Source organism: Callithrix jacchus, chromosome 7, assembly GCF_049354715.1.
Source record: "Callithrix jacchus isolate 240 chromosome 7, calJac240_pri, whole genome shotgun sequence".
NCBI lineage: Eukaryota > Metazoa > Chordata > Mammalia > Primates > Cebidae > Callithrix > Callithrix jacchus.
Genome location: NC_133508.1, coordinates 55229621 through 55248347, shown reverse-complemented (window position 1 = coordinate 55248347; position 18727 = coordinate 55229621). Strand labels below are relative to the sequence as shown.

Sequence of the window (18727 nt, the reverse complement as noted above, 5' to 3'; positions counted from 1 at the left end):
CAGGCACATAGTAGGTGCTCACAATAGTGCTTGAATTAAAGGGCTTGTGAGTGTGAGAAATGAATGAGCAAATGGTCTGTTTCTTCCCTAGGCTCCGAGTTCCCTTGGAGAAGGGCTGAGGACAATCTGCCAGCTCTATGCCCCGGCGACAAGACGCACCAAAAACTGTGTGCTGCTTGACCGCGTTGTCTCCTTCCTCCCGTCACTACTGCGGGTCAGAGGCTTCAAAGCCCACCTTTCCCTCCCCAGCTCATGGCAGTGACAATCAGAAAAAATTCAAATTCAAACTCCAGCATTCCCTTAATTAGCAGACTCAGTTTTCTTCTCTGTAAAATGGGGATACAGATCCCCACCCCACCGATTTCCAGGACTGTTGGGAGGCCCTTGATCCCGAGGTCCATATGGCTACCACATTGTCTAATACTCAGAGAGGTGGATGTCCCTGTGTTTTCCTGGCAGCCTCATGGAGTGGGAAAGTTGAGGCCTCTGGCTCCCAGAAGACCTGAGCAAAATCTCAGCACCACTCACTGCTGAGGGACAGTGGGCATGTCTCGTGACCTCTGTGGGCACTACTACTGAGACATCACAGGCTCTGCCCTTTGGGGTGTAGGGGGATTAGAGGGACAGCTGACAGAACGAGCCAGGACTGTTCCTGGGCCAGGGTGGGCTATGGTCAAGGTCACTCCTTTACAGAACTGTGTTCAGAGAGGGAGGTCGGGAGGGAGGGTTCTAGAAGCCTGACCAGGAGGCAGTCAGTAGGCTTGGACCTTTGGGGCTGACGCTGTAAGTGATCGTCCTTGCTAGATGACCCAGTTAGCTTCAAAATGCTCCTCTGAGCCCCAAACCCATCTGTCTGGCCCCTCTCTTAACTGGTGCTCAGCCGTGACCTCAGCTGGCTGGGAGGCCCATGGCAGGCAGGCGAGCAGCATGGGTGTCCTCCCTCCAGCACCCTGACCAGGTCCAGGCACTCAAGACGACAGTGTCCAGTACTCTGAACATGCTCATGTGCAGGTCAGGGGCCCCTGACCACTCCTGCCTTAGTCCTCTCTGCTGCAGCCCCCACTCCAGCCAGCTATCTCAGGCCCCCCACTTCTCATCTGCTGCCCCACTCAGAAGCTCTGGCTGGCAGGGAGGACGTCTGTAGAGGTCCGTAGGCTCTGAACTCTCCACCCCAGTAGCCCATTTTCTGTAGTAACCGGCTGCTGAGTGAGGTCACGTGGTTGCACTGGAACCTTCTCAGGAGACCATCTCCATTGGTGCCAGGTCTGCCATGTCTCCACATCTGTCCCCATCTTCCCAACTGGTCCCCATGTCCTGTGGCTTCTGCTCCAAAAGGCTTCCTATGTCCAGCCACTGAGTTTCTGGCCCTGAGTTGGCTCCTATTGTCTCCATTCTTCTCACTTCCTGCCCTGCCTTAACAACGATGCCAGCATCTGGGCCAAGCACTTTCTGTATGCTTAAACGTGCCATCTTATTTATTCCTTAAGACAGCCCATTGGGTCAAAAACATGATTACCCCCAGTTTCCAGAAGAGGAAACTGAGGCTTGGAAAGGAAAAGTCACAGCAAGACCATGGGGGAGTGTGTATGACTGGACTCAGGGCTGCTGGCTGCATTCTCTTCCCCGACCACCTTTGCCAGCACCCAGGATGGGAGGCCAGACACAGCACTGCCTGGCTTGGAGAGCTCCCACAGGGCCATTGTCACTTCTTGCAGGTCTGACCCTACCCTCAGCCCCACTGACATTTACAGGGTGGGTGTTGGAGCCAAATGGATAGGAAATAAGTATAGCTTTCGTCAAGAGCACTCACTGTGAGCTAGGAACACAGTTCTTTAGCTGTCTGTTACATTTCATGCCCCAACAAGGGAGGGGCTACTGTAACCCCCAATCAGCAGAAAGGAACACTGAGGTCTAGGGAACTGCCACATGCTAATGAGAGATGGGGGAACTCAGTGGCTGGGTCCCTGCGCATGCTCGGCCGGCAGCCTGCCTGGGTTTGAATCCTAGCTTTGTGTCCTTGTGCACATTTTATAACACCCCAGTTTTCACACTTGTAAAATGGATAAAGTAATAACAGAACCAACCTTAGAAGGCTGTTAGAAATGATATAACAGGTGGTAAGCAGAACAATAAACATTAACCACAGCTGGCCACGGTGGCTCACGCCTGTAATCCCAGCATCTTGGGAGGTCAAGGTAGGTGGATCAGCTGAGATCAGGAGCTCAAGACCAGCCTGACCAACATGGAGAAACGCTGTCTCTACTAAAAATACAAAAATTAAAGGCGTGTGGTAGTATGCCCCTGTAATCCTGGCTACTCAGGAGGCTGAGGCACAAGGATGGCTTGAACTCAGGAGGTGGAGGCTGCAGTGAGCTGAGACCGCACCACTGCACTCTAGCCTGGGCAACAGGGTGAGACTCTGTCTCAAACAAATACATAAACAAACAAACAAGCAAACATTAATCACTTTTATTACTGTTCGTTGCAGAACTTGGTAGAAAAGTCATGTCTGAATCCAAAGCCCATACCCTTAGCTACTCCTCAACTCTCTCAGGAAGTAAACTCCATTTATGGTCAAGCTAATTTAATAGAGTGATCATTCTCCAATGGGGGATTATCTGGCCTCCACCTTTTCTAGTTTGGAGATACTGGGCATCTGCATGTCACTCACCGAGAGAGTGGTAAGAAGGGGTGCAGGTAGAGGGAGAGGGCTTGGAGATGGGCTTGTCCAGCCTTTTGCTTGAGGGATAAGACCAGCCCAGGCCTAGTCCTTAGACCCTGGGAAGTCCTGGGCTGAGAGGTGGAGGGTGGTATTCACACCTTCTCCCTCTCTGTGCTCTGGGAATTCTCTGCAACTCTGGCCTGGATCTCAGCCAACCCATGTCTCCCTCCCTCTGAAGCCTCCTTGCTTCCCCTGTGGAGCAGCAGCCTGGCTCCCTGGAGTCTGGGCCATTGTAATCGCCTGGGGCCAGTTAATGTAATTAGCCCAAGTCTAGCAGGTGGTTCATCCACTCAGGCTCTAAGACAGAGGAAGGAGCTGATCATTTTCCACCCAGCAGGCATCCTGGGAAAGGAGGGAGCTGAGGCTCTGAATCTTGCCTTTCTGGGGACACCCAGGGATCTCAGACTGGCAGCCTCCCTCCACTGAGCCATCCTGCTCCTTGGACCACCATACACACTGTTGTGTGCCAGTTCTGCTTGGGAGAAGCCCCACTTCCCCCACAGCTGTCCTGTGAACCGACAAGCTTCTTGAAAGGGAATTCTGCAAACCAAGTTCTGCTTTCCCATTGCTGTCTCCCAGAGAAGCACAGTGATGTCACTTCTGTTTTGCCCAGGCCTACAGGAGATCAGCAGGTCTCTGAGAGGAGTGAGGTCTATGCTTAGCCCTCACATCTCCCTGGCTCACTTGGTGGGATACAGGATTCTTCTTCCTAGGTCAAAAGAGATTCTTCCATCCTGAGCAACAGAGTGAGACCCTGTGCCTATAAAAATTTAAAAAAATTAACCAGGCATGGTGGCACACACCTATAGTCCCAGCTCCTAGGGAGGCTGAGGCAGGAGGACTGCTTGAGCCTGGGAGGTTGAGGCTGCAGTGAGCCATGGTTGCACCACTGCACTCCAGCCTGAGTGACCGAGTGAAAAAAAAAAAGAAAAAAGAAAAAAAGTATTGATGCTGTGATTATTGGTCCCAGAAATTGGCTTCTTTTTCCAGAGGGGAGTGCTACCCTGAGATTCCAGAAAATTGGCTTTAAGAATCTGGTCTCAGAAAGCAGGAATCCAGCTCTCTAGAAATCCAAGGTTCTGGACTGGCCTCCTGGAAGCAGACTCAGCCTTCATCATCCCCAGGACCTTCTGTATTCTCTTTTCCTATAGGCACCCTCGCCAGTCCCAGGGTAAGTTTTTTTTTTTGTTTGTTTTTGTTTTTAGAGGAAAGCTTGAGAAACTGAACAGGAGAGCTTCCTGTGAAACTCATTACACGGAAGTCACGTAGCTAGAGAGTAAGATCCAGGCTGGAGGTGGCAGATGGTTAGAAAAGCACCAGTTGTGCACAAGGATAGACATACAGAAAAATGAAGCAGAATAGAGAGTCCGGAAATAAACCCTTACTTTTACAGTCAGTTGTTTTCAATAAGGATGCCAAGATAATTCCATTGGGATAGAATAGCATGTTCAACAAGTGGTGCTGGGACAACAGGACATTCATGTGCAAATGATGAGGTTGGACCCCTCCCTCACACCATATATAAAAAAAGCTTGAAATGCATCATTAACATAAATGTAAGAGCTGAAACTATACAAACTCCTACAAGAAAAATACAGGAGTAAGTTGTGACATTGAGTTAGGCAAAGCCTCCCTAAACATGATGTGAAAAGCACAAGTGACAAAAGAAAAAAATAGATAAACTGGATTTCATCAACATTAAAACACTTTATCCTTCAAAGGACACCATGAAGAAAGTGGAAAAAAACCCTACACAATGGGAGAAAAATATGCAAATGATATACCTGTTAAGGGACTTACATGTAGGTCAGATAGAGAACTCTTACAATTCAATCATAAAAGGACAAATAAGGCCATTGAAAAGGACCAAAGGCTCTGAATAGATATTTCTCCAAAGAAGATGTCCAAATGGTCAAGAAGCACAGGAAAAGACACACAGTGTCATTGGCCCTGAGGGAAATGCCAATCAAAACCACAAAGAGATGTTACTCCACATCCACTAGGATGGCTATATTTAAAAAGACAGATAGTAACAAGTGTTGACAAAGATGTGGAGAAGTTGGGACTCATATGCAGCTGGGGGGAATATAACACAGTGGAGCCACTGTGGAAAACTGTCTGGAAGTTACTCAGATGGTTAAATGTAGAGTCATCATTTGACTCAGCAGTTCTACTCCGAGGATACATACCCAAGAGAACTGAAACTACATATTCACACAAAAACTTGTCCATGAATATTTATAGAAGCATTATTCATAATAGCCAAAAAGTGGAAACAACCCGGATTTCCATCCACTGATGAATGTATAAACAGAACGTGGTCTATCCATCATTGCAGAGCAATGAAGTACTGGTACCCGCTACAGTGTGAATGAACCTTGAAGACATTATGTGAAGCGAATGAAGATATTCACAAAAGACCACATATTGTATAATCTAATTCACACTAAGTAGCCAGAGCTGGCAAATCTATAGAGATAAAGAGGATGTTAGTGGCTGCCTGAGGAAGAGAGGGACAATGTGGGGTGGTGAGAAATTGCTGATGAGTAGAGGGTTTCTTTGGAGGATGATGACGACGTTCTAAAATTGATTGTGGTGGTAGAGGCACAACTCTGTGAATATGCTAAAACCACTGGCTTACACACTTTAAATGAGTGAATTACATGTTATATGAATTATATCTCAATAAAACAATTTTTTTAGAAAAAACAGTGGGCTGGGCATGGTAGCTCATGCCTATAATCCCAGCACTTTGGAAGGCTGAGGCAGGAGGATCACTTGAGGTCAGGAGTTCCAGACTGGCTTGGCCATGATGGAGAAACCTCATCTTGACTAAAAATAGAAAAATTAGCTAGGCCAAGTGGCACATGTCTGTAATCCCAGCTACTTGGGAGGTTGAGGCAGCAGAAGAGCTGAGCCCCAAGAGGCAAAGGGTGCAGTGAACTGAGATTGTGCCACTGCATTTCAGCCTGGGGGGACAGAGCAAGACTCTGTCTCAAAACAACAACAATAACAAACAAAAAAACAACCAAGGAAAAAAAGCACCAGGCACACTTAATAAACATCAGTAGAACATACCGCAAAAACACAAACCATCCAACAACGTCACACAAGGGTCATTAACATCTGTTCTTCGAGGCAGAAGCTATGTTTCCTGGCTCCAGACTTGCAAAGCATATGGTGTGGTTTGGTGCCACTCTGGCCTCAGGTTCCAAAAGTCTACTTCATCTTCCAACCTCACTCGGAAGCTTCCAGAAGAGAGACAGGGATCCCGGGATAGAACATTTTATTAATGCTTATCAGTATGTTATGAGTCTGGGCTTCCTAGTCATTGGTAAACTTCTGCAGAAGCAGAGAGGTTAACGTGCAGGATGGCTATATACCCTTGCCCTGCCACACGCTGGCTGGGTGATGTAGGGAAGTGACATCACCTCTCCTTTTCTTCATGTGCTAAAGAGAAAGTGATAGTACTCACCTTGCAAAGCTTTTGTGAGCGTTCAGTGAGTTAACACAAAAAGAGTTTAGCACAGCACCTGTACATCAGTCAGTGCTCAATGAACAGTGATCCACGGGGTTGGGAGCAGAGAGTGTCAGCTTCAGAGTCAGACACGGGGGAATGCTGGTGCACTACATCTCGACTCAGTTATTGCTGTGGGTTGAATTATGTCTCCCTGAAGATGATGTGTTGAAGTTCTGACCCACAGTCCCTATGAATGTAACCTTATTTGGAAATAGGGTCCTTGCAATGGTGCTTAAGGTAAGACGAGGTCACGCTGGATTCGGGTGGGCCCTAATTCCATGACTGATGTGATTATAAGGAGAAAATCTGTTGAGGTGGGCACAGTGGCTCATGCCTGCAGCACTATGGGAGGCCAAGGTGGGTGGACTGCTTGAACTCAGGTGTTTCAGGCCAGTCTGGGCAACAAAGCAAGCCTCTGTATCACACACACACAAAAAAAAAAAAGGAAGAAGAAAGAGAATTAGGAAGAGGAGGAGGAGGAGAAGGAGAAGGAGAAGAAAAGAAGGAAGAGGGAAGAAAGAAGAAGAAGGAAGAGGAGGAGGAGGCAGTGGTGGAGGAGGAGGGGGAGGAAGAGGAAGAAGAAAATCTGCACACAGGGACAGGAAAACAGAGCCAGAGAAGAAAGCTGTTTGATGAGAGAGGCAGAAATCAATGTGATGCGTCTATGAGCCAGTGAACTCCAGGGATTGCCGCAACACCAGAGGCAAGAGGAGGAACAAGAAAGAATTCTTTCCCTTGCATGGGGAGTGTGGTCCTGCTGACACCTTGATTACAGGCTTCTGGGGTCTAGCACTGTGAGACAATGCATTGCTGTGGCTTTAAGCCACCCAGTTTGCAGACATTTGCTACGGGCAGCCCTAGAAACTAACACATTGGCCAAGGCACAATTTCCCCCTGTGTACCCTGAAGGAATTTCCCTCGGAGAATGTGAGTCCACGGAGCAAAGACTTTGTCTTGTTGTCAGTGTGTCCACAGCGAATTGTGCTTGGCACCCGGGAGATGCTCAGTAAGCCATCAAATCCCTGGCATGAATGAAGGAAGTCCACATAGCTCACCTCTTTGGATACCTCCTCAGAGAGGCCAATGACCACCTGACTTAAACCCACGGATTGTTCCTGACATTGCTCTACCACCCACTGACATCCCATGTGTCTTCCCATCTCTCACCTGCTCATCTTCTGCCTCCTCTACTGCACTTTCTGTGAGGACCAGTTTTTCCTTTGTTGTTTGTTCTCGTCCTTCTTGCTTATGGCAAACCCCGGTGCATACAACAGTGCCTGGAATGCACTGGGTGCTCAATAAAGATATATTACATGAATGAACCCACAAATAAGTGAATGAAAGTTAGAATGCCCGTGTACATGGGCATCCAAGGCACCCTATAATGTATTTGAACAAAAAAAAGACATTCTGATAGTCTTTTTTACAAAAAGGAAATTCAGTACTAGACTATCCATGTCAAAAGTAGACACTAATTGGGATTTGGACCCAGGTCTGCTGGACTCCAAGTTCAGTGCTCCTTTTAGAGGGTTTGAGGAGCATGGGAGGCGCTGGATAGTAATGGATGAGAGGACCAAAAACAGGGATGGGGATGGAAACAGAGGCAAGGGCACAGACACTCTGTGTTTCCCCCAGACTCCTACACATCCCCAGAGGTGAACAGCCCACTCATCGTTGGAATGTGTGGTTGTTGTTTGGTTCCGCTGGTTTTGTTTTGTTTCGATTTTTGAGACAGGGTCTCACTCTGTCACCCAGACTAGAGTGCAGTGGTGTGATCTTGGCTCACTGCAGCCTTCACCTTCCAGGCTCAAGTGATCCTCCCACCTCAGCCTCCTGAGTGACTGGGACTACAGGCACACGCCACCACGACCCAGCTAATTTTCTGTAGAAACGAGATTTTGCTATGTTGTCCAGACTGGGCTAGAACTCCTGGGCTCAAGAAATCCACCCACCTCAGCCTCCCAAAGTACTGGGATTGCAGATGTGAGCCACCATGCTGGGACCATTGGAGTTTTTCAGCAACCTAGTTAGGGCTCCATCCTAAGCAAGTCCCCACTCTCTGCACTGTGTCCCCACCCCAGTGCTTGTTTGAGTGACTCATGGCCTTTGGGTCAAAGGGAGGGAAATTTCCCTTGGGAGTTAAGGCTGCTATATAAGTACTTGCTCTGGGCTCAGGCAGACCTGGTGGGACACCGCCTCCTGCCCACCCTGCTCTGTCACTCACCCGTATGTGCCCCTTAAACTCTGAGCCTCTGCTCCTTCATCCATAAAATGGGGGGATGACCACACCCACATCCAGGGGCTCTTGTGAGGGATTAACTGTGGGTTGAACACTGAGCTCAATGCTGGCACAGAGGGTGGCCTTGGTTTTAGCTTTGGGTTGAAAGGGCCCCATGCGGTGGCAGAGAAACCCTGCCCCTTGGCATTCCAGAGGAACCAGAAGTGCAGTCTTTTAACTTCGATGGGGATGGGGGTGGGGTGCCTGACTCTCACAACATTTAATTGATTGTAACAGTGCACCCTTAACATGCTCCCTCCCCACTAACCTGCACCCCCAGAAGAACCTTCAAAATCCTTCCATGACTGTGTATAATGCGTTCCTGGGGCCCAGCACGCAACTTTCAAATTGGCTTACAATTTATCTGCAGCTCTGACAAAAACATTTTAATGACTGTGTGCAGCATACACCCTTGGTGTCACCCACGGGGCTCCCAAATGTCTTTCCCCACCACATAGTGGGATGTTATAGGCGTGAAATTACAGCTGCACTCGCATTTTCATCTTCACCCGGAGGCCTCTGGAAATGGCCGCGTTACAATGTGCTGAATGTGGATGTGTGGATGGCAGACTGGGGTGCTGGGCTCTCTGGTAGAACTGCTCTGTGCTTTGAGGCAGGTGAGCCCTGGGCCCTCCCCAGCTCCTCGGCTCTTCTCCCCACTGTCCGCGGAGCTTCCCATCGACCTCCAAATTGAGGAGGGGCTGGCTGTCTCGTGCCAGCTTAGCTGTAGCAGCCCTTAGGGTCCCATGTGGCACAAAAGAGACCCTAGTGTTCAGTGACCTTCACTCGCTTGGAGGGGGTGACTTTGTGTGAGAATGCAATGCCACAGACAAACCAAAGCAATGAGTCGGTTTTAATTTTTGAAACCGGCAGGGCGTGGTGGCTCAGACCTGTAATCCCAGCACTTTGGGGAGCCAAGGTGGGCGAATCCCGAGGTCTGGAGTTCAAGACCAGCCTGACCAACATGGTGAAACCCCCGCTCTACTAAAAATACAAAAATTAGCTGGGTGTGGTGGCACACGCCTATAATCCCAGCTACTCAGGAGGCTGAGGCAGGAGAATTACTTGAACCTGGGAGGCGGAGGTTGCAGTGAGCGGAGAACATGCTACTGCACTCCAACCTGGGCAACAGAGCAAGACTCCATCTCCAAAAAAATTTTTTTTGAAAAACCTTCCCTGAAACATATTTGAAGGAGAAGTTCACAGAGGTTAGTCTCATGGTGCCTGGTTTGTAACTGACCCAATTACCCTTTGTCATAAGAGATACTGTTTATTGATAATCCAGAATGTACCAAGCCTCAGGCCCAGAGTGCCCTGTTCTACACATTATCTCATTTAACCCTCCAATCTCGGCCAAGTCAAGTGCTCCTCTGAGCCAGGTCTATGCAACAGGCTCAGTGTGGTGCTGCCTCAGTCCCACGTGGTTGATGGGTTACAGGAGGTGCTGTATGAGAAACACTCAGCTCTGCTGCCTCCCCCAGCCCTCCCGTCATCATTCAGGACCTTGGTGAGCTACAGAAGCCATGCAGCTCTGGCATAGAGATAACCCCCACCCTATAAGGCCTGATGCAAATTCCCTCCCTTCTCTGGGCCTCAGTCTCTTCATCTGTGAGTTAGGGATCATAGTAATCCCCACACTGCTCTGCAGTGAGGACTGGGTGACGTGTTCAATGTGAAAACCCTTTGAAATTGCCCAAATAGGGCAAGTGTGAGGCATTGCTGTCATTATCACAGTTGGGATAGATCCTGGCTCCTTCCGTAGGTGCATGGTGCCAGGACACGCAGGAAGAAGCCCAGAGAAAGTGAGTAGGCAGAGACCGCTGTCCCTGCCACTCCCAGAGGCAGCCACGGTGCATGAAGCTGTGTTCCTCAGGCTGGTGCAGGGTTCCTTGGGGCTGTGAATGGCAGACTTCTCTGTGCTGGGGCCAAAACCAGGGGCAAGAGGGAGGTAGCCAGAGCTGTGCTCAGGAGTGGGGGAAACCAGATAGTGATAATAAAAACAAGAGCATCCGAGTAACTGAGCTCTTCCTTGGTGATATTCTTGATGGGCTGGGTGTTTTGCAAACTTCATCTAATTGAGGCCCACAGAGGAAAATGGGCTGAAGGTCACAGAGCAAATCGGAAACTGGGACCTAAACCAGTATGTCCTTAACTTGAATGCTAAGAAATGGGGGGCAGGGATCTCCTGTGAGTGGGCTGAGGTGAGAAGTGGGAGAGAAGAGGAAAATACATTTGTATGTGGGAAGAGTATAGGAATAGTTGTAGATATGTACAGTGTTGATGTAGCCATCACTATACAGATACACACAGAACTGGTATTTTGGGAAATACTTAGAGATTTAGATCAGTGGTCCTCAAAGTCTAGCCCCTGGGCCAACAGCAGCAGCGTCTCCTGGGAACTTGTGAGAAATGCTTATTCTCAGGCCCCACCTCACCCACTGAGTCAGAAGCTGTGGGCGGGGCCCAGGCACCTGAATTTAGCAAGCTCTCCAGGCAGTTCTGCTGCAGGCTCAAGTTTGAGAAGTGCTGGTTTAGATCATGAGACTTGGACTTAGAGGGCTGTTAGAACCCAACAAGTCACTTCTCCCCACTAAGCTTCCATCCCCTCATATAACGGGGATCATAACATCTCCCAGTTCACAGGGCTGTCATGAGGATTCTAAAAGATAACACTTGTGAAGCCAGAAGTTCACACACTGTCAGGCACATGTACATGTCCAAGGAGGGACGGGAGATGTGTCAGCTGCCATATCAGGTCCCATGGGCATCGTGAGCAAAGGCTGATCTGCTCCACTGGGGGACAATGGGCTGGGAAGACTCACAGCAAGCACAGTGACCTCTGAGCATTGGCCAGCAGAGGATGGACTGTGAATGGTGGGGGCGATACCAGGGAGAATCCTGCCAGGCAAGCCCTGAATTTCCAGGGGTCACCTTTACCCTGCAACTGAAAGTGCCAGGGTGGAAGGTCAGGGTTGCATCACTGGCCTTGCCCCTGCCCAGCCCCTCCTGGAAGATCAGCCACCTGCAGAGTCCAGGGAGCTCCACCAGACCACTCAGCAAGTGAAACTACAGCAGCTGCTCCCTCCTCCCCAGTGCTCTGTTCTCTGGTGGCTGCTGCCTCCCACAGGGAGCATCCCCTGATCCCCAGACAGTGCCATAGAGGAAAGGAGAAGTTTCAGTCACTGAGCCTGCCAGGAGCACACTTCCTTGCTCAGCAGGGACCATCAGGCCAGTTGTGCAACCTGAGTCAATTTCACAAGATCTCTCTGTGTCTCAGTTTCCTCACCTAGTGGATGGAGTAAGAGACCCACAAGTGTCAGAGCTAGGAGAGAGTGTAGGATTATCTGGTCAACTCTCTGATGGTATGTGATATGGTTTGGCTGTGTCTCAACCCAAATCTCATCTTGAACTGTAGCTCCCACAATTCCCGTGTGTTGTGGGAGGGACCCAGTGGGAGATAATTGAATCATGGGTGGGTCTTTTCTGTGCTATTTCTCATGATAGCCTCATGATATCTGATGGTTTTATTAAGGAGAGTCTCCCTGCACATGCTGTCTTCTCTTGCCTGCCACCATGTGAGATGTGCCTTTCACCTTCCACCATGATTGTGAGGCCTCCCCAGCCACATGGAACTGTGAGTCCATTAAACCTCCTTCTTTTGTAAATTTCCCAGTCCTGGGTATGTCTTTATCAGCAGCATGAAAACGGACTAATAGAGTTCAGATGGGGAAATTCAGGCCGCAGAGGGAGACTAACCAGCGCAGGGTCCTTAGGTGAAGTAATGGGAAGTGTAGAACTCATGGAGGGGTGGCTTTTGAGGACTCTGTCCTTGCTTGAAGGCACCTTAGAGTGAGACCTCATGCAGCGTCTTCACTGCCTCCAGCACCATGACAAAGTTGGCCCTGGAGTCAAGATGCCTGATTCCCCGCCCCGACACTGAGCTGCCTGATATCATAGGATGATTTTATGATCTTGACTGTGTGACTTTAGGCAGATTGCCTGCTTTCTCTGTGATTCATTTCTGCATCTGCAAAATGGAGTTAAAAATGCTAGCATGTGCCCCAGGGTTGCTTGTAAGGACTAAATGACATAACACATGTAAAGCACTCAGCCCAATAGCTGCAGAGGGGCCTTCCCTGAGTCCCCTCCCTACACCAGCCGCCAGCCACCTGCAGTCACTCTATCCCCCTGCTTTATTTCCTCCCCTTCATGTAGCATGCTCTTAATGATTCATCTATGCATGTGTTTTATGCTTATCTCCTGCAAAATCTCTACAGATAAGCATTTGCCCTGTGAAAAGTTTGTGTCCATTCTCTGCCACCTCATAGGTGCTCAGTACCTTGTGATGCATACATGATTAAATACATGTCTCTCCTCAGACTTGGAGTTCCTTGATGGTGCAAACTGAGTTCTGTCCCTCCTAGGTTCCCGGGTGTGGCCAACCCAAGGCCAGTCACTGAAAATGCCCCTAGTTCCTCTATCAGAGGGGCTGAATGGTACATGAGTAACTGTGAGAGAGGGGCTTTTCCTGGCAATGCCTCCTCCTGCATCATAGCTCCATCAGGAAGCCAGAACCACCACGGGCTGCACTGCAGAAATCAATGTCCCTCTGGAGGTCTGGCCTTTGGAGGTTTTCAATTTCCCCAGAAGCGGCGGCTTTCAGTGAGGCCTTTATGCTTTCATTGATTGCTGTGTACCACAAGCTTTGTTTCCCTGATAAATATTATTTGATAAGAAAACCGGAGAACACAGAGTCCAGAGTCAAGGCCAAGTCCCCAGCATCCTTGCAACAGAGCCGGAACCCAAAGGTGTGTATCTGACGAGAACATTAGAGCCACTGGGGGCTTCTGAGAATGCGCAGAGCAGCATTCTTATTTTACAAATGGGGAAACTGAGTCTGGGGTGGGGATAGACTTATCTAAGACCCCAGCCAGGTAGAGGTAGACACCATTATTATTACCTCCACTTTACGGGTGCATAAATGGAGGCATGGGGAGAGGATGAGAACCCAGGAGGTCTGGATCCCAGCCCTGAGCACTTTCTAAGTCATCTCCAGATCCTATGCCATCTCCACGAAGGCCTCAGGAGGTACAGGGGGGAACTTTTGTCTGAGGAGCAGAGTGGTTCCCTGTGCAGCAGGTGTATGTCTCAGCTGAGGTGCTGTTTTGGACTCCTTGGGGAGGGTTCTTTCGGGGTACCTGTGCTGGGAGAGGGGGACCTCCTGAAGGGAGGTCTGTGGCGGGGGCAAGGCTTCAAGGGTCACACCTTGGCTCAGCCTGGGTTGGTTGTCCCTCCAGGACAAAGGCAGGAAAGGGAAGACACCAGCACAACAGAACTTCTGGTAGGTGGTCCGCAGGACGGCCGCTCTGTGCACATATGTGTGCCTGTGTGCAAACACACACACACTCACACACACTCGTCCTCCTCACTGAGATTCCAGGGGCCAGTGGCCCTGCACTCACCCATGACGTTGAGGAAGATATTGCCTGATGCCAGGACCACCTTCTCCCTCGTGGCACGGTCATAGATGCCCACGTGGCACTCATAGGGACCGTTGTCTGAAATCCGGACCTCGGGCAGCCTGGGGGAGGCAGAAGACAAGGTGAGGGCCCGTCCTTGCGGGGCTGGGTGAGGCAGCGCTCAAGGAAACTCATCCCGATGCCCACTAGTGCAGCCTCCACTGACAAACACCTGCCTGTGTACTGGGCTGGGAGGAGGGGAGCATGTATGGAACACCGACTGTATGCAGGCCCTGTGCTCGGCGTCTCAGGCAGTGAGGGTGTGGACTGTGTTCAGCCAGACTTCGATTTGTGCTCAGTGGGTCCTGGAGCAGTCATTTAGCCTGTCGGCTTCCATGAGCCTGGGATGGTGCCCACTTCCAGGGAGCTGTGAGGATGACATGGGTGAAGAGGTATGGGCACTTAGGGTGTCACTGCATGAGTAAGGGCTCAAAACTGCCACTGGAGGCATCATCTCCCTCTTTCCTTGTGACGGCCTCCATGTAGCGGTCCATATTCCCATTTCATAAACAAGGAAACTGAGACCTGGGGGGGAACTCGATTGCCCCCAACCCTGTATGGCTAATAAGAACCAGCAAGGAAATTTGAATTTCTCTGTCCACACCACCATGCTGTCACTTCATGCCCAGTCCTGAGATCATGGAAGAGAAACAATAAAATACAGGTCCCCAAGGAGCCCCCATCCCAGTGGGCAAGGAGGTAGGAAAGCTGATCTGGGTTCCACAATCACATGAAGAAGTGTGAGTTTATCTGAGCTTGAATTGGGGAGCAGCCACTTCCACTCCTGAGGTAATCCGGAGGGTGGCTCAGAGGAGGGGACCCCTGAGGACAGGAGAGACCCCCTCAAACCTGCTCTCAGACTTTTCCCCTAAAAGTCCAGAGAGTAAATATTTTAGGCTTTGTTGCCCTTTACATTCTCTGTTGCAAATACTCAACCCTCCCCCCTTGTAGCACAAAAGCGGCTCTAGACACTCTAGGTGCGTAACCAAAATGGTGCAACTATGCTCCAGTGAAACTTCACTTATGATCATTTCAATTTGAATTTCATATAATTTTGATGTGCCATACAATATCCTTCTTCTGGTTTTTTTCTCCAACCATTTCAAAGTATAAAAATCATGCTTAGTTCACAGGTTGTGAAAAAATACGTGATGGGACAGATTTGGCCCACAGTCTAGTTGGACGGCTCCTGTTCCAGAGCTTTCTATAGCACCTACAGGGTCAGACCATGTGAAAATGAGTCAGTATGTGGTTCTCTCTCCCCACGGAAAATGTAAGCAGGAAGGCTCTTTCCTCCCTTCTACACTGAAAAGAGCCTTGATATGGAGTCAGAGAGAACCAAGTTCAAATTCTGCTCCTCCTGTTTGTGAATCATGGGACCTTGGATAAGTCAGTCCATTTCTCTTGGAGACTCCGTTTTCTTTCCTAAGCAGTGGAGGTGCTACTTCCCACGACAGCGGTGAAGAGTACATGCAATGAAGTCACTGCAGGACTTCTGTAATCAGGAACCTGCACCCAAATGGACAGAGGGGGCATTCTGTGTTGTTCCTGGGTCCTGCGAAGCCTTGTGGGGAGAGGGAATTCCTGGCAAATGGAATCTGGACACTTGGATGGGGTGGAGCCTCGGCCTAGAGTTGCAGAGGCTGTGTCGTTGCTGCACTGGGGAAATGTATGTGTCTTCAGGTGAGTTTTAGTCTATTCTGGCTACAGCTTAGAGGGACTGGGGTATCTGTTTAAGTCTTAGATGTTCTCGAGTCACAATAGAAAACCATGGGAAGGGATCCATACCCACAGCCCTACCCCACTAACCTGCCTGACAGCCCTATTAGAGGGACCCCACTGGGGACAGGAAAGGGCAGCAGGTGGTTAGCGCTCAGGCTCCTGGGCATGTGACCCAGCTCTGCCTCCCCTGAGAACAGAGTTCTTTCAATCCAGTTCTTCATCCTCACTTCGGTCTCCTGAACACATGTCCCACTTTGCTCTCCCTCCTGCTTTCGCAGAGCAATGTAACCTCAGCTTCACTCTTTTCTTTTCTCATTTTAGCTACCTGCTCCATCTTTGTCTTCTGGCTCCTTTTCCTCTGTGACTCACTGTCCCCCCACACCTGGGCTGCCAGCCTCTTTTTCTATCACTGTCATCTGATTGAGCTGAGCCAGCCCATCCCTCCCACCACCCCGCACACATTAGCATAAACAAACACCTTAATTTACATAGAACACACAGAGGTTGACATCTGGTCTACCAACTGTCATGGAAAGACTTAAAGAATGGGAAGTTTTTCATCAGGGGGACTTTGTTGAGAAGACACTGTCCCCCTCCACTCCCTACTCTCAGAAGAGAGAGCACAGTGACATGGGAACAGCAGGGAACCAGTCTCCCCTCTGGGAACAATTTTCTTTGTTTGTAACTCAGCTAGACTGAAAAAATAGCCTCTTTACTGGGCACCATTACTGACTGACAGTCACCTGGAGTGACATATTTTAGATTTAAAAAAAAAAAACAGGAGACTCAGAGAGAGATGGCATGACTTACCCAAGGCCCCATGGCTTACAAACAGTAGGAGCAGAATTTGCACTTGATGACACTCATTGATGTTGGTTATAGAGACAACCTGTTTAAATGACTTTTGTAGGTGACAGGAGTGTAGGTGGCAGGTTCGGGCGACAACTCTGTAAAGAAGTAGGCTCAGGAGACATGTAGCTGGCAGCTCTCTGAGTGAGGTAATAAGATAATAATAATGTGGTTGACACCCAGGCAGATACGTGCAGGTAACTGCCACCTCAGTGATAGCTTCAGATGTGTTTATAGGCTAGTGATACAGGTGTCATGTTTAGGCATCCGCTACCCCGATGACATGCTCAGGTGATAGTAACGTAAGCAATATGCTTGGGTGACACATGTAGGTGACACCTCACAGGTGGTATAGAAGACAGCTTGGGGGACACCCGCATTGCTGCTTTATGAAAAAGGCAGCTTCTCACTGAGGCCTATGTGTACAGTCCCAGATGTTCCTTCTACCGGATTCCCTGGTTCCTTGAACGTACAGGCCTGCCCTCCACCATTAGCCCAAGGCACACTCTTGGACACCACCCTTACATCTCCCATTTCCGCACCCCTCAAATATAGATGGTGACCAAGTCCTGGGTGTTCTACTCCTAGTAGATCCGGAACCATCCACTTCCCCCCAACTCCACAGTCAGCATCTCTTCTCACCTGGAATATGGAGGCAGAGGGTTTACTGGGCTTTCCATCCCTGGTAACCACCCTCCTGATCCATTCTCCAGGTAGAATACAGATCTTTTCAAATTCAGACAAGATGAATGGTACTCCCCTACCTAATTCCCTTCTAAGGCTCTCTTTGCTCTTATGACAAAAACATTATACAAAAAAGATACTTGCACACGCATGTTTATAGCAGCATAATTTGTAATTGCAAACATATGGAACCAATTCAGATGTCCATTAATCAATGAGTGGATAAAAATTTGTGGTGTGTCTATATACCATGGAATACTATTCAGCCATGAAAAGGAACAAAATAATGGCAGTCACAGCAACCTGGATGGAACTGGAGACCCTTACTCTAAGGGAAGTAACTCAGGAAGGGAAAACCAAACATTGTATGTTCTCTCTCACTCATAAGTGGGAGCTGAGCTATGAGGATGCAAGGGCATAAGAATGATACAATGGACTTTGGGGATTTGGGGGAAAAGGTGGAAGGGGAATGAGGGATAAAATACTACAAATTAGGTATAGGGCATACTGCTCAGGTGATGAGGGCACCAAAATCTCACAAATCACCACTAAAGAACTTACTCATGGAACCAAACACCACCTGTTTCCCAAAAACCTATAGTAATAAAATAAAACAAAATAAAATGAGGAATATAAAAATCTCCTAAATAGAAATAAAACTGTAAATTTTAAAATATGACACACCAATATCAATTTGATAAAATATTTTAAAAGGTAGTAACATCTACCAAAACCTATCAAACCCACAACACCAAAAGTGAACTCTAATATGAACTAGGGATTTGGGGTGATAATGACATATCCATGTATGTTTACTGATGGTAGCACATGTGCCACTGAAGTGTAGGAAGTCAGTAGTGGCAGAGGTTGTACATGTGTGAGACAGGGGCAGATGGAAACTTTCTGTACTTGCTGCTCAGTTTTGCTGTGAACCTAAAGCTGCTCTAAAAAATAAAGTTTATCAATAAAAAATGGCAAAAAGAGAAGTGCCATCTTGGCCAACAGGGCCCAGCATACTTTATTCCTTCCATATCTCCAGCCATGCCTCCTGCCTTCCTTTCTCCCAGGCCCCACCCCTTCCTCTAGCCTTGTCTCCTGCCTTCCCTTGTCCCATGCCCTGCCCCTTCCTCCAGCCATGGTGGCATTCTTTCCATTTCTCCCCTGAGCCAAGTTGTTTTCCAAAAAGATAAAATTTGTGTTTTGGATAAGTTTAGGATGACAGAATATTTGCAAAGATAACAGACATTGCTGTATACCCCTCACCTGGTTTCCCCTGTTACCATCTGACATGGCCAGGACCCCCCACCTCCAACCAAGGCAGATTCTAGTTCTCATTGGCAGATCCAACAGCTGCCAGGTCACAGCTTTGATTTGGACCAATCCACCTCTTCTCAGCACCTCATCTAAAATTTTACCTTTTTGGTTGTCTTTCT

General features: G+C 48.9%; 1 protein-coding gene across 2 annotated transcripts in view; it reads right to left on the bottom strand.

Moving 5' to 3' along the window:
* Positions 1-18727, bottom strand: part of IGSF21 (immunoglobin superfamily member 21) — a 270471-nt gene that overhangs the window by 30055 nt on the left and 221689 nt on the right. For both annotated transcript variants that reach the window (XM_002750355.7, XM_035307930.3), the window contains exon 4: positions 13983-14101. In XM_002750355.7, the coding sequence (XP_002750401.4) occupies positions 13983-14101 (119 nt within the window). The remainder of the gene's footprint in view (positions 1-13982; positions 14102-18727) is intronic.